The sequence below is a fragment of the Phymastichus coffea genome, unplaced genomic scaffold (genome assembly GCF_024137745.1).
Source record: "Phymastichus coffea isolate CEN01 unplaced genomic scaffold, Cenicafe_Pcof_1.1 PCOF00011, whole genome shotgun sequence".
In the NCBI taxonomy this organism is placed as follows: domain Eukaryota; kingdom Metazoa; phylum Arthropoda; class Insecta; order Hymenoptera; family Eulophidae; genus Phymastichus; species Phymastichus coffea.
The window spans coordinates 3,452,947-3,478,603 of NW_026706822.1; the positions used below are offsets into that span (position 1 = coordinate 3,452,947).

At 38.3% G+C, this 25,657-nt stretch overlaps 1 protein-coding gene across 3 annotated transcripts in view; it reads left to right on the top strand.

Annotated features, from left to right (window-relative positions):
- The window catches only part of LOC131672448 (talin-2), an 870,100-nt gene that overhangs the window by 345,479 nt on the left and 498,964 nt on the right, over nt 1–25,657 (top strand). For all 3 annotated transcript variants that reach the window (XM_058949681.1, XM_058949672.1, XM_058949665.1), the window contains exon 8: nt 23,240–23,698. In XM_058949681.1, the coding sequence (XP_058805664.1) occupies nt 23,240–23,698 (459 nt within the window). The remainder of the gene's footprint in view (nt 1–23,239; nt 23,699–25,657) is intronic.

The following is a 25,657-nucleotide window of genomic DNA, read 5'->3' on the forward strand; positions in this document are numbered from 1 at the left end:
ACTATCGCAGGTCGAATCCTCCATACTTTTACTAATTATTTATTCAGAACAGTTTAAGTTCTTTAATTCATTCCATAATTACTTCTATTCAATGCCAAATAATGTATACGAGTGTTACAAAAAAACCATACAAAAACTATACCAACGGATCTTATTCTACTCAATGAACAAATTTAAACTAAAGCGAGGTATCGGGCTCATAAGCTCCTGGCCCTCTCACCTACTGACTATTGCTAGAAATCACCGCTTCTTGGGCTGGATTCTGAGAGCCGGATCCCGCTAAACCGATTGCAAGCCACCTATAGAGAGTATGTAAGAAAACCTGATGCGTGCTGCCAACTTTAAAGCCTAGCGACGATGAGATGGTGTTATCAATACCTTACAGACCGGGTAAGGGTAGATGGCGACAGTGTCGCAGAAAGCACTCCCGGTGATGTAGAGGGCTTCTCTTCTGCATGGATATCACTTCTTCGCATAGCTGTGACACGACAAATGTAATCGACACTTTTTTAAGCCTTTTCACTTCTTCTTTTTCTTCTCGGCCGATCAGCAAGTAAATCGTCGGCTGACTAACTCATGGTAATTCCCCACCACTAGCCCCTAATCGGCGGTATGTGACACCATTCAACCCACCAATGTCGCGCGCCTAGCTCTATGCGTTACCGATCACTCTCTCCCTCTCTCTTTTCTGCTAATGTTGCAGCTTGCTCCTGCTCCTTGAGTCGCTGAAAAACACAGGCAAGCGTCAGACACATGATTCACACATGCATCTGACGCTATCCGCAAGTCTTTGCTTGTATGGAAAGGAGAGAGAGAGAGAGAGAGAGAGAGAGAGAGAGTGACATACGGAGCAGACACCCACTAGTTTACACTGTTATACAAACAGAAAAAACTTGCAAAGAATATGAAAACATAGACCAACAGCAAGTCGACACTGGTAGCTCGAGAAATTTGAGGAAGTAAACGCGAAGATACACGGTGACCAGCAATATTTCTAGCAAGTTCTGGAATAGCGAGTGAGGAAACAGTCATTACTTTGTACAGAATAATGAGGATAGGTTGGCTTCGACCTTTACGATGACTGATCTGATCCAAGTAACCCATTTGAATGGAAAAAGGAAAAACATAACAATTGGTGATACTTATGCAAGGATTCTAATCCATCTTCAGCAAAGTAAGCCAAAGGAAAAGGTTATTTTTAAGCGATTTGGTAGCTATGAGTTCATATTTTATGTGGAGCTGGATTCATTTCCGCCCAAGGATAAAGCGTATTATACAACTGGTAGATATCTGAATTCAATTTTTCCATTTTCACTAAATTAAAAATTTTTTTAAATTTTTATGCTGCTAGGATTATTGCAATATTTTTAACTAGTGTTTTATCTAATTCTAATGCTGTAAAAAACGTAAAAGAAAAGGTCTTATTATCGGGAAAAGTCCAGAGCGCGGGTGTGAGACCGTGCGAGAGACGCGAACGAGAAGTATCGGCTTAGTGAAATGAGGCCGTTAAAGTAAAGAAAACGCGAACTAGGAAGTAATGAGAATTCAAATAGTTGATACGTACTCAAAATATCGCTAGGTATTAAAAGTCAAAAGAATGGAGGAAATGGGTCGTGTGAGAAAAAATATGCGCGTTCACGAGAAGCGTGAATCATGGTCACTGTACACACTGCTCAACTTCGAACCTTCGGTCGAAATTTGAAAACTCGTGATAAAAAATCCACTGCTGCTCTCGGGTCTGGACATCATCATGCGACACGACAATTATGAGAACGAATCAACCGTGAAGTAACTGATTAGTTTTCGTTTGCGGTTAGAGGATAAGTTGTAGCGAATCTAGGATCGAGCGGTTTACGACAAATTTATTGTAATCGTTTGCAAGAGAGGAGTGGAGTACGAGTACGAGTATGATCGTCGATGTAGAGTGTAAGAGGATGGATGAGATACGAATGCCGCGATGATGTACGCCGGGGCGGCTTGTCGCGGACCTGCGATTGAGTCAGCGGTACTGTTCTCGGAGCTCAAACTCGACCCATGGACGTGCACGAGCGCGGGATGCGTTACGTGGCCGTGGAGCAAAAATTTTCAAATTTGCGGAGTTTGCTCCCTGAAGGCTGCAAACCCCGTGTGGAGTTTTACTCTTGGTTGTGTGGATCATCTTATCTTACTTGATGAGTTCTGGATAGGGCAATAATAAGATTTCTCCTAGGACCGGTAGGCTGGCGAGTGAGAGCGAGCGAGAGAGTCGGAGGGCGAGAGAACAGAAATACGATAAGCGTGCCAGCGTGCCTGCAAGGCCCAAAGAAAATATGTGTACGCAACGGGACGGCGTTGGCGGTGAGGCTGGCGAGAAAATTCGGCAGCACACGATGTGCGGCTGAGAAGAGATGCACTTAACATTCAGACTCCGACGAGGCGAGTTGTGCCTCCGCGTACACTTGTACGTGCTACCTCGATCTTAGATTAGATCCTTCTTTTTTTAAAATAGCGGCTTTTTCCTCACACGGTGAGGTTTTTTATGCCGACTATTTAGTCTTAATTTTTGATTTGTAAACTGATTTAATAAAAGAAAATATCAAATTCAGTGTACTTGACTTGACCATCCCTTCCGCACAATTACTCACCCCTAACAAATTACAATATTTTTAACTAGCGTTTTATCTAATTCTAATGCCTCTGCTAGATTATATGGATCTCTGAAACATTTTCTTGGGAGATTCACAATATTAGTCGCTCCTGTTTCTTGTATCATTTGCGCAGTTCTAACAGTAAATTTCTTATAGAGATTTTCTTTGACAATATTTTTTTTCCCCATATGACTCTGTAATATTAGATTTATAGTTTAAATTGTTATTATGCACATAGAAAAGCAGAAAAAGCCACTTTTTAAGTGAAATTCAATATTTATTTGGTACCTGTTCAAAAATTTACGATTGCATACTTTGAACTACATTTAATATTTTAATTATAACAAATGAATCACCTTGGTTTTTGTTTATGCTTTCCCAATGACGAAATGATTTACGATAACTAACATTCATGAAATAGTCAAAAGCTTTGAGCTCACAATGGAGTTGGCGTTATCTAAATTTTAGTGCATTTTTATCGCTTATGAATTCGTTCTTCAAATTTCCAAACTGAACAGTAGTATAATCATGCATTGGACATTGAAAAGTAGACGGATTATTTATCCGTCAAAGTATTTATACGCTTTCCGCCGAACAAAGTAATGAATACCTCAAACGTCAATCGAATGCCTTACCATTGGACATCTTAAATGGATGCGAAGTCAACATTTGAATTTCTTGGCATATTCTGATATATTCCTTCTGTATTCTATTGAGAGTTTCTTTTTGGTATGCCAATTTGAGTAGTCTGAAAAATAATTCGCTCATTCTTGTTGAAATTAATTATTCACATTTCTTATTTTTCTAGTCTCTTAATTAAATGGTAATCATACCTTTAACGAAAAGTGATTATGAAGTACTTTTATCCTCGCACTCATTAATTTTATGCTGCTTTTGTAGATTTGTATATCTTACGACGGGGTGAGCGGGAGGGAAAAATAAATGAATGGTGGACACAATTCTTTTTCCGGTCTCGGACTGCCGCCAGCGGCGCAGTTAGCCGAATAACATGTGCAGCTTTTATTTTTGTTCGTTGGGCGCCAGCTACCGTGCTCTCGCGTTAGGAGAGCAGGTAGCGCTGGAACGTTGGCTGGTTCGGCGGTCCTGGTCGCTGTGATTGTCGGGTGGTTTCCCCGTTGCCTCTTTCCGCGTCGTCGTCGACCTCGCGCGGGATATCACCTGTGGGAGATGAAAGTAGGAGCGCGAAGTCCTAGACTGAAATCGTTCGGGCCCGAAAAAGGGAAAAAAACATCGAGCGAAAGAGAGAAGGGACAACGGATGGTTTTTAGCTACCCACGGCTGCAGCTCGTTCGGCTAGTCAGGTGTGGTCCGGGGCACGGTGGCTCTTAGCTCAGAAGCGGGTATATCGAGGGAGGCGTCACAGGGGCGCCTCGACTAACGGATCAGTAGTCTGGGGAGATTCCTTCCGGTCCTTCGTCGACTGGTAGTGTGGTTCCCGCGGCAACGGCTATTGGGGCTAGGCGGCAATCAAGTCGTTTGCATGTGCGTTCGTTAATCTCGAACCGATCACGGTAGTTACGGGGGATAAGGTGATCAAGGGGGCAAAGTCAGTAAATAAACCATAGTTAATAAGGACTTATGTTTATTAAATCAGCTATTTCCTAGGTCAGCCCAGTAGTCAACCCCTCGCGATGGTCAGCCTAATCTAGTTAATAGGGGCACGAGTGGCGTACCGCGACTCAGCGTCGACTTAGGTGGACGATCGTTGATACGAGCGGTCTCAATGGGTTGCGAATGCGAGGTTATGCCGTATTCAGACTACTCGCTGCACGTACTAGCTCAGGAATCCGCTAGAGTAAACACACATGCACGGAATCGGTCGGTCGCGCGAAGGTCGGGCTACTCGATCGGCAATGCTAACATTTCGAAGCGATAATCCTATAGTGAAAACAAGCTAGTAATGCGCGCACAGAACTCGTCGGTCGAACGAAGGTCAGACGCGACTCGCGCAGTATCCGATCGGTTTCGGCAAAGGAATTTGTCAACGCGCGTAAGACTTGTCGCCCGCGCGAAGGTCATGCGGTATCCACTCTTGTTTAGCGCTTAACAAAGCCCGAAAGCAAGAACGTTTGTAAATAGGTGCGCGCACTGGAAATCCGTTGCCCGCGCGAAGGTCGTACGGCACTCGACAATTTATTTAACAGAATATCGCATAAAGGGAATCAACGAAACTGATGCGCGTACAGGGAGTTCGTGCCCGCGCGAAAGCCAGAAGCTCGTTAAGTTTAACAACTTAGTCGGGGAGACTTGCGTAAGAGAAAATTAGCGGTCAACCTACGCACGAAGAATTTACGAATGTGTGCGCGCGCGTGAAGAATTGGTCATTCAAACGGTACTTAGCGTGACGGAAACAAGAAAGGCGTCCGAGAGGTCCATGGCAAAGGTGCGCACTCGAGAAAATCATATCGGGCGCGCGAAGGTCATGCGGCACTCCCGATAACGCGGACGTCCGACAATCACGCGACTCATAAACGGAAAAGCTCGTTTCAAATCAATGACTCGTTAAGGTTAAGCGGGGATTTTGCGGCACATAGACGCGAGCACGGGAAAACTTGATTTTCGGGCGACGGACAACGTAACAGCGTGACAAGGAAATCGCCCGGAAGGTCGATGACGAAGATTCGTACAAAGGGATCGGTCTGACGCGCGAAGGTCATACGGCACTCCCGAAAACCTAGCGTTTAAGCAGTCGCGCGAAGGTCGTGCAGCACTTTCGATAACGTGGACGTTCGGCAATCACGCGATTAACAAGGAATGAGCGTACTTACTTGGGTGCCCTTCCGATACGATCGCGAGCTGTTGAGGTCGTCGTTTGTGGCTTGCGGGCCTGTTGCTGCGTCTAGGTTGCCCTGCCTCTGTTGCGGGTGCTGTTGCTGCTGCTCTGATTCTGTTGCTGCTGCTCTGCTTCTGTTGCTGCTGCTCTGCTTCTGTTGCTGCTCACGGCACTCGCGTTTTTAAGTCTGGCACGCTCCAGGGTCTCAGGGGACGTCTGATCGACGCCAGGACTGAACGGGTACTGGCGCGGCGTTTTTCAGCGACGCGCCGCTTCTCTTAACTTACCTCCCCTTAGTCATTAGTTGATTGGTTGGCTTGTTGCTAAGCCGGGTGTCAGCGCCGTCTATACCGGTATCTCTAGCCCGCGTAATTTGTTTATTGGTCGTGCGTTGGCACCTAATTTCTCTACTGGCTACAAAGATAGCGTCGGTTTCGTTTTATTAGTCTAGCTACCCCTAAGCCGATAACGATTGGCTGACCAGTTAGCGTCACTTGCCTATCCTTGTCTATCTATTGCTCGTTGGTCTTGCCGATTCCCCTCAATCGCGTACGATCGGTCTCGTATCGGCGGTCTCGCTTGCTCTCACGCGCTCGGTTGCCCCTACTTTAGTCTAGCTAAGTCTGCCTCAGTTAACGGGGCCTTGCGATCAGCTGATCACGGCTGGAATCTTTAAGGGATTCCAGCTTCCCGGGGGAGTGTCGGATCGGGTCGTGAGTGCGCGAGGGGTTGTTCGCGGGTGTAAGGGTCGTGCGCATCGGTCGGGGAGACTTCGGGGGGCCATAGGTCGCGAGATCCGGACGTGCGTGGGCGGGTGCATGCGAGAGTAGCTGTTCGGTCGCATTTTCTAGCCGGAGCGGGCTAACGCAGGTAGTGTATTTTTTCTTGTGATGACGCATCATCAAAATCTAGATGAACTATAAAATCCAACAGATACACTTAATTATAAATTTATGAGAACACTATCAGCCCAAATGAATGCCACAGCTTCACATAATCTTTCGCTATTTATGGTTATCATATCATAGCCTTACATATACCACTTTACCGGATAACACTTTTTCTTTTGAATCAAAACTACATTATAACTTGGATAAATTTTATAACCCGTAGTTTTTTTATCTTCGGTTATAGCTTTATATCGTTCTTTACTATAGTCACGTTACAAGAGAAAAACTGAAGCCGAGCTGTTAGAATATTTCTTCTGTATCTTTTTACTATCTTTTAAACTTGAATTTTTCTAATCGTTATGCTGTATTTTTTAGCAACGTCAAAAACAGAATCGTCAAATTAATTTTCACGAATTAATTCTATCACTTCAGGTATTCACTACTGTGTTCGTCGGGAAATGTATGAATACTTTGACGGATAATCTGTCTTGTTCTCAATGTCCAATGTGTGATTATACGACTGTTCAGTTTGGAAATTTGAAGAACGAATTTGAATAAGCGATGAAAATGCACTAAAGTTTAGATAACGCCTAGTCCATTGTGAGCTCAAAGCTTTTGAAAATTTCATAAATGTTAGTTATCGTAAATCATTTCGTCATTGAGAAAAGGCGAAGAAAGACCAACGTGATTTATTTGTTATAATTAAAATATGAAATATAGTTCAAAGTATATAATCGTAAATTTTTGGACAGGTACTCAATAAATATTGATTTTCACTTAAAAAGTGGCTTTTCCGGCTTTTCTATGTGCACAATAACAATTTAAACTATAAATTTGATATTACAGTTGCATATGGAAAAAGAAAAACTATTTTTAAAGAAATTTACCGTTAGAGTTGGGCAAATGATACAAGGAACAGGGACGACTAATATTATAAATTTCCCTAGAAACTGTTTCAGAGATCCACATAAGCTAGCAGAGGTATTAAATTTAGATAAAACACTAGTTAAAAATATTGCAATAATCCTAGCAGCATAAAAATGTAAAAAAATTTTTAATTTAGTGAAAATGGAACAATTGAATTCAGATACCTACCAGTTGTATTATATGCTTTATCCTTGAGCGAAAATGAGTCCAACTCTACATAAAATATTAACTCATCTATCAAATCGCTCAAAAATAATCTCTTCGTTTGGCTTACTTTGCTGAAGACGGATTATAATCTTCGCATAAGTATCAACAATCAAATACTAGAAAACACAATCGTAAAATTTGCTCCTTCTGTTGCTCTGAGTGACCTACTTATATCACTGATTAATATTGAGAAAAGAAGAAACGCTAACAAACGCAAAATTTGAAGTGAAGTAGAATAATATATTCATAAAAAAAAGTACTCATTATCTTCAATTCAATCCGACAATGATTATTTTTTATTCTAATATACTTTTTTAGTCTTCTTGAATCTAAAGTATCACTAGATGAATTAGAGCATGAAGATTATAGTGAAGAAGACTCTGACGATAAATTTGAAGGAGACAACCAGGGAGCTGATGAAATAGATGAAGAAACAGATGAATTTGTATAATAGACAATAAATAGCTTTTCATGAAGAATTAAAAATAACAATAAGCAATTAACTTTCTATATAGATTATAATATAAATTTTCTCAGTATGTATTTACATAACACAAGTCATAAAAAATGAAAGAGTGAATGAGCGCTTTTTATTTATATTATTGTATATATTATTTATTGTTCAATCAAGAATGTTTTTTTCGTTATTATTTGTTTTGTTAATATAAAACATTAACGTAAAAAATTTTTTTGCCCATAAATTTATTTATTTGCTACGCAAATCAGCGGATCATTAAAAATCCAAGCAAAATTAAAAGGTGGAATGTTTCTCTTTAAAATAAAAGTGAAAGAATTAATTTCTGATTTTTTATACAGAGATATAGCTTTTTTTATAAAAAAAATCGTTTTTTATTCATCAGCTCATATCTCTATTGCTATGCATTAAATAAAAAAACTTTTAAATCAAAAGTTGTTTCTTTTTTGGTAAAGAATATAAATGTTAAATGAAAACTAAAATCTGGAACTAATTTTTTTTTTCATTTTTTCACGCTAGCTATTTTTCGATATTTCTTATTCTTTATTTTTTTATATTTCATTATGATCAAAAGTCTCAAACAAATTTTCAATAATAAATTTTTAGTTATGATGATTAATAAATAAATAAATAAATAAATAAATAAATAAGTTGTAACAGGATGGATTAGCTATTACAAATAGGGTTTATTAAAGAACAAACTCCCACAATGCAGAGCTAACCGCTGCTCCGTTAAACACGTATAAGTATACATATATTCGCCTATACATTTGATACTTTCGTTCCGATGTCTCCTTTCCAACAGAGTTGAACTCACCTTAAGTTACTTGACTTGTGACACTCGATCTATCTTAGGTGTGAGTGACCTAATGTTTACTCCAACTATCCCCTAGATTAAATCGGTTTAAAAATTAACCGTTTTCAGAGCCGTTAAACTAAAAGGGAACGAAATAACGCAATGCGGCTTATAAAATTAATATCGTTTATGACTAAAAAACAACAGTCTTTGTAGGGTCGAAAGACTTGCGAACGCGAATAGCATTTACAATGTATTACAGTAATACGGAGAGAGAGAGAAAGAGAGAGAACACAAAATTTTACCGCGAAAACTAACGCTCGGCGCGAACACACATACGGTCGCGATAGACAAAATACTACCGTAAGTATTTTGTTACGCAGAAAAAGGGAGGTGCACCTACCCTGCGGTGCAATTCCGGTGATCAGCCGCGCACGTATCAAAAAAACCTAGAAAACTTTTGATATCAAAAGGGAAAACACAGTGTAAAACTTTTGGCGGTACTCTTACAAGCAACAGCTGAGGCTTAATTTTTTTTATAAAAAAGCTATATCTCTGTATAAAAAATCAGAAATGAGTTCTGTCACTTTTATTTTAAAGAGAAACATTCTATCTTTTAATTTTTCTTGGATTGTTAATAATCCGCCGATTTGCGTAGCAAATAAATAAATTTGTATATGGGCAAAAAAAAAAGAAATTTTTTCTGTTCATTTTTCAGCTTAAAAAACTTAATTCTAATAAAAATATTATCTTCACGTTACTTAAAGCTTTTGCTATTACCTTTAAAATAGCGTCAAGTTTTTTATTCTACGACTCTTATTCGCTGAGATATAAAACTTTAAAAGTTGGCAAATTTCACCTCAGGGTGGGCAAAAGTAAGTGCCGGGCACTGTACGAGGTCTATCCGGAAAGTACTCTAAGATTCTAAATCGATTTCCGTAAACTTAATGATAAAACCATTAAAGATTCTTATCCATTACCTAGAATTGATCAGACTCTATATAAATTAGCTAATAAATCCAGAAGATCGAGAAAAAACAGCTTTTTCAGTTGGAAATCAAAAGAAATGTGTTTTCTTCCAACGCCAAGTTGAGTATTTAGGACACATTCTTTCAGATTCGGAAAGAAAACAGATCCTAAAAAGATAGAAAATATAATTTTTTGGCCTACTCCTACCAAAAATTATGTACAAAATTTAATTGGTTTATGTTCTTATTATAGAAGATTCATCAGAAATTTCTCTTCTATCGCTAAACCACTCTATACGAGGTCTGTCCGGAAAGTATCGGGCCTACCTTTATATTTTCGTGCTAGCGTTATTTTTTATCATCTGGTGGCTGGCATCCTTCAAAGTAATCCCCACTTGATTGAATAACACGGTTTCATCAATGTTTCCACTTTTCAAAACAGTCCTGGAACTCACTTTTAGGGATAGCCTTGAGTACGAGTACACTCGTCGCATTGTTTTCAACCGTTGTTTTGTCATCGAATCGGTGTCCTTTGAGTGGTTTTTTTAGTTTTGGAAACAGCCAAAAGTCACAAGGGGCTATGTCGGGACTGTATGGAGGTTGTCGAAGCGATGCGATATTGTGTTTGCTCAAAAACTGCTGCACAAGATTGGATGAATGCGCTGGCGCATTATCGTGATGGAGAAGCCAGTCACCACTTTCCCAAAAGTGCGGCCGTTTTCTTCTTACTGCATCACGCAAACGTTTCAAAATTTGAACGTAGTATTCTTTATTGATTGTCTAACCTGTTGGTGCATATTCGTGATGTACAACACCTTCACAATCGAAAAAAACACTCAACATTGACTTAACATTGCTCCGACTTTGACGTGCCTTTTTTGGTCTTGTCGATTCATAATGCTTTCACTGTGAAGATTGTTGTTTTGTTTCAGGATCATAACCATAAACCCATAATTCATCACCTGTAATAACTTTTCTAACCACATTATCATCATTATTGACCATTTCCAGATTGTCCAGAGCGATTTCTAAGCCAATGTTCTTCTGCTCTGCTGTGAGCAATTTTAGGATGAATTTCGCACACATGCGTTTCATTCCTAAATTTTTGGTTAAAATTTCTGAAATGATAATTTTTGGTATTCCAAGGTCTTCTTCTAGTTCTCGCACAGTCATACGACGATCTTATTCGATTGCAAGTCGCACCCGCTCAATATTATCTGTCGTTTTTGTCGTTGAAGGTCGGCCGGAACGAGAATCACTATCGACAGAAGTGCGACCATCCTTGAACCGTTTATACCACTCTTTTATTCGTGTTTTGCTCATACACTCGCTTCCGAAGGCCTTTTGCATCATTTCAATAGTTTCCGAACTCATTTCTCCGAGTTGAAAGCAAAATTTGATGCAAATTCGTTGATCTTTTATTTAAGTCATTTTTGACAATATCAAAATCCGACGAACGCGAAAAAGGCACTGTAAACAAAGACACGCTGCGCATGAACTATACGTCCGGCAGGTGTCAGTAAGTAATAGATTAGTGAGGCTTTACTGTTGACGTTTCTGTTCGGTAGAGGTCGCTCGGACACTATGGCGCGAAGATATATACGTAGGCCCGATACTTTCCGGACAGACCTCGTATGTGCATAACACAAGTTGTCGAAAATGAAAAAGTGAATGAGCGCTTTCTATTTATGTTATTGTTTCTATTATTTATTGATCAATCAAGAATGACTTTTTTATTATTATTTATAGTTGATTCAATAAAAATTTCATAAATATATTTTGTATATAAGTGATAGAATGTTGATTATTTACGAAATTTATAAATTTGTATTATATATTGTTATATATTATATTATTATATATGATATATTATTATAGAATATCTAAACAATAGGTCAAAATCTCTCAAGGTGAACGGGAACCATTAATCCTAGTTCGTATACGTTTATGAGGATCCAAACCTCCATAAATAGATAAAATTCTAGCTTAGATAAGCTGATAGTGACTCTAGTGTCAATATTTCAAAGACCTCGATAGAAAAAAAAATTTTGCAGCTCATATTCGTAACTCTTGTTCTAAGAACTACGAGAATACGTGTTTACATTAAAACAAAAATATTGTCATCACATTTTAAATGACCCATATTAATTTTTTTTTTCAAAAACTGAAATTTGGACCTTCAATTTCATTGTCAAATTTTCATTTTTTTTAATAGGAATAATTTTGCTGTATAGCAAGTTACTCAATCTTGAAAATGCCGTTTAAACGAATTTTCTATTTTAATTCGTTTGGGAGATATTTGTTTTTGTCCAAGATTATTCGATTTGGATTGTAGTGGTGCGCTAGGATGGTTGTGCCTATTCGTGAAGATTTAATTCTACCGGTAACCACACCATACGTACAGCTACGTTATAGAGAGGAGCAAATATGTCAGGTGTACCAGAAATAGGAAGACGTACTACTAATTCTCTAAGTTAAATGTAGGGCGCGTTAACAGCAGTAGCGCGGTGAATATACAGGTGGAAGATTAAACAAGATATTACTGGTGGTACTAATACAGTCTATAGAGTAAAAATAGAAGCAATATAAGGTAGAATGAATCAGGCAGAACAACTGGCTTAACAGCCGTAACAAGCCGATCTAACAGCAGGCTTGCGCAGCATTCAGCATGCCAACAGCTTTCAGTCTTACCGAGCAAAGTTACTCAATCATTCGGCTAAGGCGAGGTGTGCAAGCGAATCATTTGTTTTTTTCTACTAACTCTATCAAAAATGTGCATAGGTCGCATTCAGTACCTGACACAGGGTCATGGGTATGAGAGTAGAAAAGAGTTGTGTGAGCACCGTACAAAAAAAAACAAACACATAACGAAACTAATAAGGGAAGACTTAGATTTAATGAGATTTAATGAGAGCGTCTTTTGGCAAGTCGGCTAAGCCGAAATCTTTTCCGGGCCCTTGGCAAAATCAGGCAAAAGGAAATCTCTGTTGCTGGGGCCGTAGACCGCTTAGCGACTCCTGCTTAAGACAAATCGAACGGGTGTCACGGGAAAACGAATTACGAAGAACGAAAAATAACTCGGATGAGGCAGCGTAAATAAAGTGTAAATTTCGAACGCTCAGATAGTGTTAGGAAAGACAGAAAGTTAAGCAAAATAAAATGTGTCGTTTGTAAGCCAGAAAATTCAGTTAGTAAGAATAATGTAGATGACAGAAAGATGAGTGGGAGTACCAGGCCACGTAGATAAATGAGAGTTTTTTTCCTTAGCGTTGAACGAGCCTCTAAAGCTAGAGAACTTGAAATCGAGTAAATCGCGAAGCAAAAAGCTCTCGATTAATCGTATTAAAGCTAGGGTTGGTTAAGAACAACGAGATGAGACGACAGGTAGGACGCTACTTAAGTTCGACGCGTGGGATACAATTAAGAGAGAGGATGTCCAGTCAAACATAGATAGACTCTTCTACGTTAGAAGAAGAAGCAAAATCAGTAAATTCGCGAAAAAGGGAGGCTGCAGGTGTGAGATCAGATCCGCGAGCAAATAACGAACCCACTAACGCTATAGTTTTGAGTAATCGGACGATTGTCTGGACCGACACACCGTCCGTTTCGGTAATGGGGGAAACTGAAGGTTCCTCATGTGTACCGCTACCGGTGGCAGGAGAGTCAAACTTAGAGCGTGAAGTCTTTCTAGAAAAGAGATTTTTCATAAAAGTAAAAATAGGCAAAGAAGTTTAGACTGCATTGTTAGACTCAGGTGCTCAGATGTTAGTGTAGGACTGAAGTACGCAGGGCATCTGAAACCGCCAACGATTTTTGTATAGATCATTTCAGGTGAAAAGCCATGAACATTGGACGATCTTAGACTGTGCTTCGAGATAGGTCATGTAGAGTACAGATTTCGCTTCGACATTAGGCTGATTAAAAAAGTGACTAAGATCGATGCGTATCCGATGCCAAGCATGAATGCAATCCTAGATAGGTTACGCGGAGCGGTGTATCTATCAAAAATAGATTTGAAGGCGACTTTTTGACAAATTCTGTTCTTAGAGATCAGTAAGCGGTACACCGCTTATGTAGTACCGGGCTTAGGTTTATGGAAACTTGAACGGATATTCTTCGGTTCGGTAAGCGCACCGGCCACGATTGTGAGGTTAATGGACGCACTTTTCGAGACTGAATACAAACCGCATATTTTCTGGTATCTCATGGACTTGTTAGTAATAAGCACCGATGTTGATAGCCATTCTATTTGGTTAGAAGGGGTATTAGAAAGATTAGTGGAAGTAGTTTGAAAATTAACCTCGAAAAATTAGATTTTTTCTCCACCGAACTAACGTATCTGAGATATCGCTTGGATAGCGAAGCTGTGCAGCCGAACAATAGCAAATTATAACCAATTGTAGAATATCCAGTTCTGATCAGCGTAGCTCTGTTGTGTCAGTTTCTTGGAAAGGTAGTCTGGTAAGCAAGGTCCATAAAACATTAAATCGATATCAAGGTTCCTCTGACAAAACTAATTCGTAAGGATCACCCGTGTGATTAAGGAAAGGTATAGCAAGTTGTATTGGAAAGGTTGAAGCGCGCGTTGACTGCGGCGCATGTTCTTACGCCTCTAGACTTCATACACCCCTTTTATCTGCACTGTGATTGCTCGTTTTTTGTCGAAGGAATTTGAGGATAAATGCGAGGTGTGCACATTCGAAGACACCAGTGATAAGTGATATCTTCAACAGGTACGTGTTGTTAAGCCCTAAAAAGTATAGAACTTAGAGAGTAGAAAATAACTCACTATACAAATTCATGCAAAATCATCTGCTTGATCCGATTAAAAATCGAGAAGCGTCTTGGCGCTTTATAGTCCTAATCGAGAATAGGACACGGGTATCACGTAACGTTCATTGCTAACCATTCTCAGGACATCTAGACCGGGAAAAGACGTACGCTAGAGTAGCTCGGGTGTACTACTGGCTAAGCGTTTGGCTTGACGTTAGTACCTTCGTAAGCGAATGCGGAAAATACTAGGAGTACAAGACTGTACAACAGGTTTAATAAAGAAATGTGCAGTCGAACACCCTCGGGCCGTCGTGCCTCCGATGTAGTGGAGCTACCTCGTAGCAAGAATAGGTTTCGGTGTATAATAGTATTTCAGGATCTGTTCACTAATTGGATAGAACATAAACCGTTAAGGTCAGCAGACGGGCTTACGCTTACCACTGCTTAGAAAGAATTGATTTTATTCAGATGAAAAACTCCAGAGTATTTAATTAGCGATAATGCAAAAGCATACAAGAGTAAAATCTTCCAAAGTATGTTTCAAGAGCATGACATTGAGCATGTACCCTGCCCTGTCTATTATCAACAAAGCAACTCGGTTAAATGCATTAATAAAACACTAAAAGCCATGATCGTGTTGTATATCGATGAAGACCACCGAAACTGGAGTTGTTATTTATACAAATTTAGACACGCGTTGAATACCGCGACGCCATTGTCAATGGAAGTGTCGGACGCGTTCTTGAATTATGGTGGAAATCCGCCGCTGGTTAAGAATTTAAGATGAGAAGTAAAAAAGAAATTGTTGATAACAAAAATAGTTACACAAGAATGAACAGACCGTTTAATGCAATTAAAAACGCTTGGAGATATTGTAGCAAAACATATTGAGGAAGCTCAGATAAAACAGAAGCGACAATATGACAAAGGTAAAAAGCAAGTACTTTCCCAAGTAGGCGAAAAGTTCGTACAATCTCGAATGCTGCCGCGGATAGAAAACGCGAAATTAGATCCAAAAGATGACGGCCTGTTCAAAATCATTAACGTATTATCACCGGAACTATGTGATCTGCAAAAAGATAGTAAACATCGTGGTATAAAAATACATGTATCAGAGTTGAAGCAATATACTCCACCCCGAAAGGTTAAAGGGTGTTCGACCATGAGCATAGATGACAGCAGGAGGAGCGTAGTAATAAGGGATAGAGGCGACAGCCGAAGTGCCTTAATTTGGCCTCCTGCAATATCGAGTTGACGTTACTCTCGCGGCACCCATTTCCAGCACCTTGGATGCTGGGAACCGGGGAGGTTGCAATGATTGAGTTGGAGAGTAACGCCATTTCTCCAGCAGCTCAGATAGCGAGTTACCCAGTGACTTGAAGGTGCGAGCCTCACGTAGTTGACGTTGAGGCAATAGTAATAGAAGGATCGTTTGTGTACCTCAACGTCATCTGAGACGCACTTAAAAGTAAGGCACGAGAAAGGTTGTTCGAGAGGGACTGAGCCAACAAGTACGTCGGGCAAAACGTACGTCTCGAATCGTGACAGGCGACTCGTGGAGAGAACCTTCCTTAGCGAGTTGATATATGTACCGTGGGATTTTTACATTTTATCCGTCATTTTGGAAAAAAGCTCGAATATAAACATTTCCTGTTAAAGTTCAACAATTTTTTACACCGACAGTTTAAGAAAAATTTTGATATTGAGGTGCTTTATGCTAGAAGAAATTGATAAAAAAATTTTTTTTGATTTTTTCTTTATTTTTTTGTAAAAATCATCCGAGCTCAAAATTCAAAAATTTGCAAGCAAAATTTTGCAAGCAAAATTTTTGAATTTTGAGTTCGGATTCGTACTTAACATACTCAGAAATGTAAGGAATAGAGTTTTACATCAAAAACATATCCAAAAAATGACTTCTTTGGTCGTTAATGGGTTAATACACTTAACAAGTTTAGCACGCGTGGCGATGGTGAGAATTAATGTAGGTACTTATGTCTAACAATAAATTATTAAGGTTTTATTAAGAATAATTATGTCACATATTACAAAAGTTGCTCATGTAAATGCTTGGAAGATAAGGCGTAGACAAGCGAGTGCTGCCTAGAACTTGCCAGAAAACGGAAACGAGAGAGCCAAAAGATAATTTCGGAGCTCTTTCTGTTGTTTGTGGTGGTGCTGCCGTTGCGCGTCATGAATCAGAGACCGTGATGTCCACACACTAGGTTTACATTGAAATGTCATATCAGGTTCGAACTGCTAAATTTAACATATTAGATAAAAGTATATTAATTCATGTTTGTGGTTAATAAATACTAATTTGTACATGTTTTACTATTTAGTTACTTTAATAATTAAGTTTTTAATTTTTTTGAAAAAATATAAAAAATTCAAAACTAAAAAGAAAATGAAGAAAGTTTGTTTATATTGTTATATAAGTTCATATATAGTTTCATTGATCACAATATAATAACTTTTCTTCCTAGTTGTTTTTAAAGAGTATATTTTTCGAGATATAATAATTTATTTGCAATAATTACGCACGCCGACAAATCTCAGAACCAGAGACCAGACCTACTGTATCCGAAGTATTTTGGTATGCTGAAAATGAATCTAAGTAGCTTAGAATTTAGTCTATACGTCTGGGTTCCGAGATATTTTAACCTAAAAGTCTCAAAAACACGTTTTTTGCAATATTTAAACCTCTTTAACTTAGTGAAAAAATTTTTTTTGTGAAAAAACGGATAAGAAAATCTTAAAGCGCTAGATTTTACTTCAAAATCTACTAGTCGTTTACGTAAATACCATTTTTTTTTCTCACATCTATGGCAGATTGAAGAAGTGAAAATTTCGTTTTTAGTGAAGTATGATATAAAGGTTTAAGATTCTAGAGAGGGAAAATACTGAGTTTGTAAATGGGAGTGTAGCATCTTGGGATTATTCAATCACAGAGTACAGGTTTTGTGGGTTGAAGGCATGCATCAAAAATCTCTATTAGCGAGTTTAGTTCTTTAAAAAAATGTTTCATACTGAAAGTCACGTTAACGATACACATTCGTATATACTAGAATTAGTAATGCAAATTTGTTAGCTGTTTCCTTTGTGATCAAATCGACGTTGACGTGATTGAATAAGATTAGGAAGGGAAAAGTTAATAAATTCGTCTTATTTAAAATAGTGAGACAGAATGTGCTGAGCCGTTACTCATTAGAGATCAGTGTCATTTACCCGAGAATATATAATTGTCATATTACTAACATATTACTAACATATTTTTTTATTCCGTACCATTGTCATTCGTTTGTTATCCCATCCTTCTTACATTAGTTCAAAAGTGGGATTTTGCCACGCGACTGGCTTAAAATGAAAGAATATATGAAAACCATAGTTGCAATCCAACAAGAGGGCCATGAACAATTTTGTAAAACGTTGGAATTTTATTTTTGGTTTCTCAGCTATCTAAAATGATATAGCTGCTGAAAGCGCAAGACCATAAATTTGTTTAGTTGAATGAAGCGGCACAATGTACCGATGACGCAATATACCAATGTCTATACAAGCAAAAAATAGTCGAAATTAAAAAAAATTGTCAAATTGATACCTAGTTCAATCTACGAAAGTTTTTAAAGTAACTAAACAAGGATCTGAATTTAGTTTCAAAATTCACAATGGCGAATTTGAGTCCTTAGTCAATTGAATAGAATGTTATAAATTTTTTTTATAATCTTTTATAATTGAGGTTTTCATTTTTTCGTGTTTTGAAACCGCTACATTAAGCCATCATCTTGACATTTCCTAAAACGCCATGTGGCTTCATAAACGAAGAGGGGCTGATAGGGAACAATTTGACCCTTTGATTGCCACAATCCATCCATGTGAATTTTCAATAGAACTGTTCCGGTTGACAAAGAACGTTATATATATATATATATATATATTGTGACGGTAAACGCTACCGTCTCGATCGCGTGGCTGCCTGCAAGGGCAGCACCTACCGGCCAAGGGAAATCAAAAACGGGAACTCGGTCCGAAATGGGAAGGAACGCGCGCGAAGAGAAAAGGACTAGTGGGAGAGCGCCTTTGACAGCAGTAACAGCGTGCAGGAGTCGATGAGTAACGCGAGGTTGAGTAGCAGCTAGAATCTACGAGTACTGCTGGCTTGAATAGCAACGTGAGCAGAGGAATAACTCTATTACCGATAGTAGCGTCCGTGAGTGTGAACGTCGCAAGGAGCGCGAATACTAGTCTGTCAGTAGTTTTTGTTGTTGCTGCGGTCTCGGATAATGAGCTGAAACGCCATCGTAGGCCAGCCATGAGGTTGCTGACTCTGCCCGGTGGAAACAGTAGGGCGATTAACGAGGCCTCGTCTTCAGAGTGGAAAAGCGACAACCTGAGCCCCGTGTTAAGAGGCGACGCTGATTTGCTTCCCCTGATAGCGCGACTAATCGTACAAGGTAAGCTGGCTAGCTTCACGTTATATTTTTTATTGAACGTCCGCGTTGCTGTTTTTGAGCAACAACCCACTACAAGAGCAGATATGCAGGATAGGATTCGTCGAGCATGCGCTGCTATTCCGAGGCAAACTTTGTTGAACACAGTTCGCCATTTTCAAAGGCGTTTGACAATGTATCTTGAAGCAAATTTCGTCAAGGTCGTCATTTCGAACACTTGCCTCGAGATTAGTGAGAGGCAAGGGGATTCATGTGAAACAAGCACCCCAAAGGAAACAAACCTTACTACGTCCACGTCGTTATTTCTGGGTAAGGCTAAAAGTAAGGAAAACCTTTTCAAGATCAACATTTTCAAGCTCGTTGTAATATTGGGGTTGCTATTCATGAGAAAAGGCTAGCAAATAGCAATCATAGAATTTTGTAGCATTTGACCTCGAAATTCCCTTCTCATAGTCATGAAAAAGATTTCCTAAATACCATTTTGGACGTAAAATTTCTCGCTCTTCCGAACACGATGTCAAAAAAGGGGTTCCCATTAAAAAAAAAACTTTGACCTTGAAATAACCTTGAAGATTAAGTTCAAGGTCAAAAGCGTTAGTCCTATTGTCTTGTCCCCTTTGCCCTCTACAACTTTTGTCAGAACCATTTTGCCCTATCTGGCTTAGGTTCTGAGTAATCCGCCTGCGGCGATTAAAATGGGTCACCGTGTATATTTAACTTGTTATGTTGCGCGTGTGTAGTATGCGAATAATCGAGAAAAGGTTAATAACTATTGTTAAAAAAACTGGTATGAGTGTCTATGAACTTACAGCATATGGCGATTGCAAATTTGATAATATTTTTTAATGAGAAGTGGTCTCCCTTAATATACGTAATAAATATAGATATTATATATTTTATATTGCATATTAAAAAATACAATTTAAAAATTTAATTCATAAATCACTAACTATTTTCAACAATAAATAACAATTTAAAATAAACAATATACATATAATATAGTAAGTAAAATGCGGAAATGAAGATATAAAGATTAATGATTACATTCTAATACATAAATATGACAACCACAACAATATATAAAAATCACCAATAACATACTCGTAATATCTGTAAACCAATTGCTTTCTTGAATGCACACACTGAGCAGAATCGGTAGATTTGACAATCTATTTACAACAAAACGAGCACTATCTATCACTGACACATGATTAAGATTTTTCTTCTGATGAGGCCAGCAAAAGTAACAAGACGCTCACGCAAAGCTCTAAAAGATATAGCAAAACTAATCCTATCATATAAAAAATCAAAATTGACAAGACCATGACCGATCTTATACAGAAACAATATTGTCTTATACTCAGTAACTGATACTACCGAATCAATGTAACAATCAATGTTATACATACAATGTTATAATCAATCAAATTATGAAAGTTTTTTGCGGCGATATAATAGTCATACGATAAAGGATGCATTGCCTTACTAAAATGATTCGAGAGAAATCGGATGAAGCGATATTTTACCGATTCGAGCTTTGCTCTATTATACTATTGATACGGATTCCAAACCATAGCTGTGTACGTCAAAATAGAGCGCACATGAGTATTGTATAAAGTAATCAACTTACCAGGGTTTCAGAAATCATATGACCCACGCAAAACTAACGACAAAGCCCTTGATGCCGACAAACAGATACGCGTAATATGATAATAAAATGTCAGTTTCTCATCAAACGTGACTTCCAGATTCTTAAATACTGTAACACGCTCAAGAGTTGCTCCAGAGATAGAATATCTATGGTGAGAAAGCCGCTTAGTGCGCCCATATGATATGACTGCACTCTTGGAGGTATTCACACTTAATTCATTATTCACTCACCAAGAGTGAAATGCATCAATATCATTCTGAAGCTCATAAACTCAAACATCCACTGAAGCATTACTGAAAATCATAGCATCATCGTATATAAGAGTATCCTTGAATATTTGTCAACTGCAAAACAATTATTAATGAAGAGAATAAAAAATAGAAGATCAAGATGAGAGCCCTACAAAATACCCGATGACGCCAAATACAAGACAGAAGAAATGCCATCGATCAGCACGCGGTGTACGCGATTCTCCAAATACGACGTACGAGGTGTGTTCTAAAAGTAAGGTAAATTTTTAAATTGGGCGGGCTACGTAGATTCGATTATCGATATTTTTTTTATTATGTTGGTATATATGTCTTTCATATATGCTCACAGTTTCAGCCAGTTTATATGTTTACTTTTTTTTTGTGAGACAGAAACGTTAAACGTGTTTTTTGTGCTCGACGATTTTCTGTTATTGAAAACAATGGATCAAAGAATTTGCATATAATTTTGTATAAAAAATGAAATTAAGTGCTCCAAACACTTGAAATGTTGATAGTGGCATATGATGAATCTACTTTAAGTAAAAAAAATGTTTTCAAGTGGTATAAGCTCGTTCAAGATGACCGAGAAGACACCGACGACGAACCTCGCTCTGGACGCCCCAGCACTTCAATAACTGATAAAAGTGTTGAAGAAGTGAAACAAATGGCGTTAAAAAATTGTCTAATCACTATTAGAGAAGTGTCTGAAGATGTCGGCATCTCTGTTGACTCGTGCCATGCAATTTTTTCCGAAGTTTTGGGCATGAAACGTGTAGCAGCAAAATTTGTTCCGAAACTACTTAATTTTGAAACAAAAGGACCGCCGAAAGAGCATCGCTCACAAACTGTTAAACGACGTCAATGATGATCCTGATATGCTCCAAAGAGTCATAACTGGTAACAAATCATGGGTTTATGGTTATGATGTCGAAACTAAAAAGCTCAATCATCCCAAAGGAAGATTCCAGAAGAGCCAAGACCGAAAAAAGCACGTCAAGTTCGATTGAATGTCAAAGTTTTGCTCACTGTTTTCTTTGATTATCGTGGCGTAGTATATCAAGAGTTATTACCACAAGGTCGTACGGTCAATAAAAAGTATTACCTTGAAGTTATGCGCCGTTTGCGAGAAGCAATACGAAAAAGGCGTTCGGAATTCTGGGAAAACAATTCATAGATTCTGCATCATGATAATGCACCTGCTCACTCATCGTTGCTTGTGTCGAACTTTTTGGCCAAAAACAAAAGCACAATCATGCCTTAACATCTGTACATTTCAATTATTTTACATAAACACCTCATTATCGTATATGTCGTTTCTGCTTGTTCTTTTACGTGTCTAACTTTCCCTTTCTATACTTTCCACTATTTTTTGCGATTTCAGCTGCACGATTTACGACTCTCTCTCCGCGGGTCCTTGCTAAAATGAAGACTGACGGCAATCTGGACTACCGGGTCGGGTTTCGCATGTCCTTTGCATGAGCCCGTAACGATCTAAATCAAAGCACGTTTTTTCTTTCATTATCATTTTCATTCTAATTATATTATAGCGGTCTAAATTACCGATACAATTTACATGTAAATTATAAATAAATCATTTATACAGGGTCTTATATTTTAACTTATGCACCAAAATGTCCGAAACTATAAAGAAAAAGAGAGTTTCAAATAAAAATTAATCGTCTTAAGGATCATTGTCAAAGTCAATGTCACATAATTATCAAAGATCCTCCAAAAGTGTTAAGTGGGACAGCTTGTACTATGATGTTTTAAAATGATATAATCAAATTTACTTTAAAAAAATATTGCATTCTGTATTATATTATTTCATTCTGTATTTTATATCCTGTAAATAAACTTTTAGAAGTACGGAGGGTTGGCGAGAGTAGCGAGCAGGGGGGCATAACTACACTAGTGTGTGTGTGTGTGTGTGTGTGTGTGTGTGTGTGTGTGTGTGTGTGCGTGCGTGTGCGTGCGTGCGTGCGTGCGTGTGTGTGTGTGTGTGTGTGTGTGTGTGTGTGTGTGTGTGTGTGTGTGTGTGTGTGTGTGTGTGTGTGTGTGTGTGTGTGTGTGTGTGTGTGTGTGTGTGTGTGTGTTAATGATCTACCGTAAACAAGAATAAAACTCGAGGAAAACTGTACTTCCAAGCCAGAACAACGTGGCCGTTAGCTTACAGGAAAACTATTAAAAGGAAAAAGAATACTTTCTTACTATTTCAGACATTTATATATCAAATCGTACGAATCATAATTTTCTACATATCTTTTCAAATTTCATTCCTGAGGGCATAAAGTTATTACTAGAGATAGCCATACCTCAAATTTTTTTAAATCCATAATTTATGATTACAGTGAAGGAAACTATTCTAAATGACATTATTGAATTTCATTTATTTGAACTATAATTTCATAAATTCCATTTGTTTTTATCTATAGGTTCAGCAATCTGAAGTTACATGTATAATGTCAGAACCACAAAATGCTTTGATATCTACTATTGTTTTCGGAAAACAAATTATTCAAACCGCTGAAAATCAACTATTTTCCAAGACGGAACTACCCGAGTTAGGGCATGATACAGCATCTTTAAGATGGATAGAGAAAACTACTGATGCTCACAAACAGAATGTCGGGGCACAAATAGCCGCCATGAATGCTGCTACAGCACAAATAGTAACTTTAACGTCTGGCCCCATAGATAGTGTTGATCATACCGCTGTTAGCGCAGCTATTACAACTATAACAAATAACTTACCTGAAATGACTAAATGCGTAAGAATGATAGCTGCTCTTTTAGATGATGAATCGTCTGGCGACAAATTGTTAAATGCAGCAAGGAAGTTGTGTTCAGCATTTTCCGATTTACTAAAAGCCACAGAACCAGACAGTAAACAGGTATGCTATAGTGCAATTTCTTAATTATTTTAGGTATAGTATTGTAATATGAGGCGAACAAAGAAAGATTTAAGTAATATAATATTGAATTTTAATTTAATTATTATTTTTTGTAATATTGAAGTGATTTAATTTTCTTGAAATCTCTCGGCCTATACTCAGTAAATTGTTGACATTCAATAAGGATAATAAAAAAGTACGTTCACTCCACATTTATATTATATTGTATAGAAAACTTGTCTATTACCTTATATCACTAAAGTTTTTAGTGATATAACACATGATTAACTATTACGATCAACGTAGAGGCCGATACAACTGTTCGGTCACAACCTTAGCTACCTGGCGATCGCCTTCTAGCTGCTTCTTTTACTGCTCTCCGTTCAAAAAGAAGCCACGTGCGGCTTTCGGCAAATTTTTGCTGGAATCCTCACACACACCTGTGTCAGAATTTAACGCTGACTAGGCAACTCTCTCTCTCCCTCTTTCTCATCGACTCTCTCTTTGTCCTTCTCGACTTTGGTCTTCTTGCGTTCGTCCTCTCGTTTCCTCCATAGTTATTGGCCACTCTTGGCTTCGCCGGTTATTTCATCCGCTGCACCTTAAACAGAGAAAATCACCATGAGAGTGTATATCATATACTTGCAGCCTGAGCGCGACAAAAAGACAATTGCGAGAGCTAACGAATAAATCTGCAAAGCGTGATTTTTTGTTATGTACTTGAACAAATTAATATGGCGAACACTCGATGTTCGAGAATTGACAATAATTTATGATTTTATAAAAATCAAATGTGCCTATAAAGGGAAATGGGTCATATACTGCGCGATGGAGAATGACATTAACGTGATTAGCTTGTGCAGACCGCAAATAAGTCAGCTGACACGTTGACCGAATAGGCGTGATATGGATCGTGAGGCGAATTTTGGCTGAAAATTTGAGATTTAGTAGCGCAGGCCGATAGCGACGGAATTTGTCCCGAATAGACCGTGAGAAGTTTGAATGTTTCGAAACCAGTCACTGTCCAGGAAGGCTAAGGAACTCTCTTTTTCGACTACCTGCTCTTAAGCATCCAGATCCGCTTACCGACGATCTGACTAGCCGACCGCCTTTAGTTCAAACGTAGTTATTAGGATTTTTACATTCTTTCCACCTTTATCAGCGAAGCAGTGTAAGACAGCCGATTTCCCGTTTACGGTAACCTAGCACCTGCCTGTTTGCGGCGCTAATTACTTTCCTAATGCGAAGTCGATAGCTGGCGCTCAGCAACAAAAAGAAAAGCCGCAAATCGGTCGGCTGTGCCGCTGCTGATATCCGCGAGGAAGGAGAAACTCAACGAATTATTTTCTCCGATTCCTCCTCCGTCACAAACGATAATATAGGTAATTTAAGCAACTTACTCTTAATATCTATCACAATTAAAGCCACGAAATCATCATCGATTTTTGTAAATGTTGTTTCAGTTATTAGTTCATTAAGAAACTTGATCGTATTGCAAGAAATGAAGACAGAATAAAAGTGCTGTAAAATAAAGAAATAAAAATTAAAATAATAATCCAGAACTTTTCGTTCTATCTATAATAAAATAAGAAAAAAAACTGATTTTTATACTTTTCAACAAAAGAAAAACAAACTTTATATAGCGGTTTTTAAAAATATGCATCCATCGGTAAAACTAGATAAATTAAAAATCACACAGAGGAATGGCTATGTTAATTAAAAACAATATTAAATGTCACGAAATTGAAAAATACAAATACGTATATTGTAACGGGGTGAGCACTCCGTCTTTTTATTTCGAATATTTATTCGCTTAATTATATCGAAGAGCGCGCGGCGTTGTCGAAACGTTCACATTCATTAATCGGAGAGCAGGAGGGGACGGGGGTCAGTTAACCAACTTGCTACTAGTGAGAAATAATAACAGCGAAATTATAATTATCACATGCGAGTTAGTTT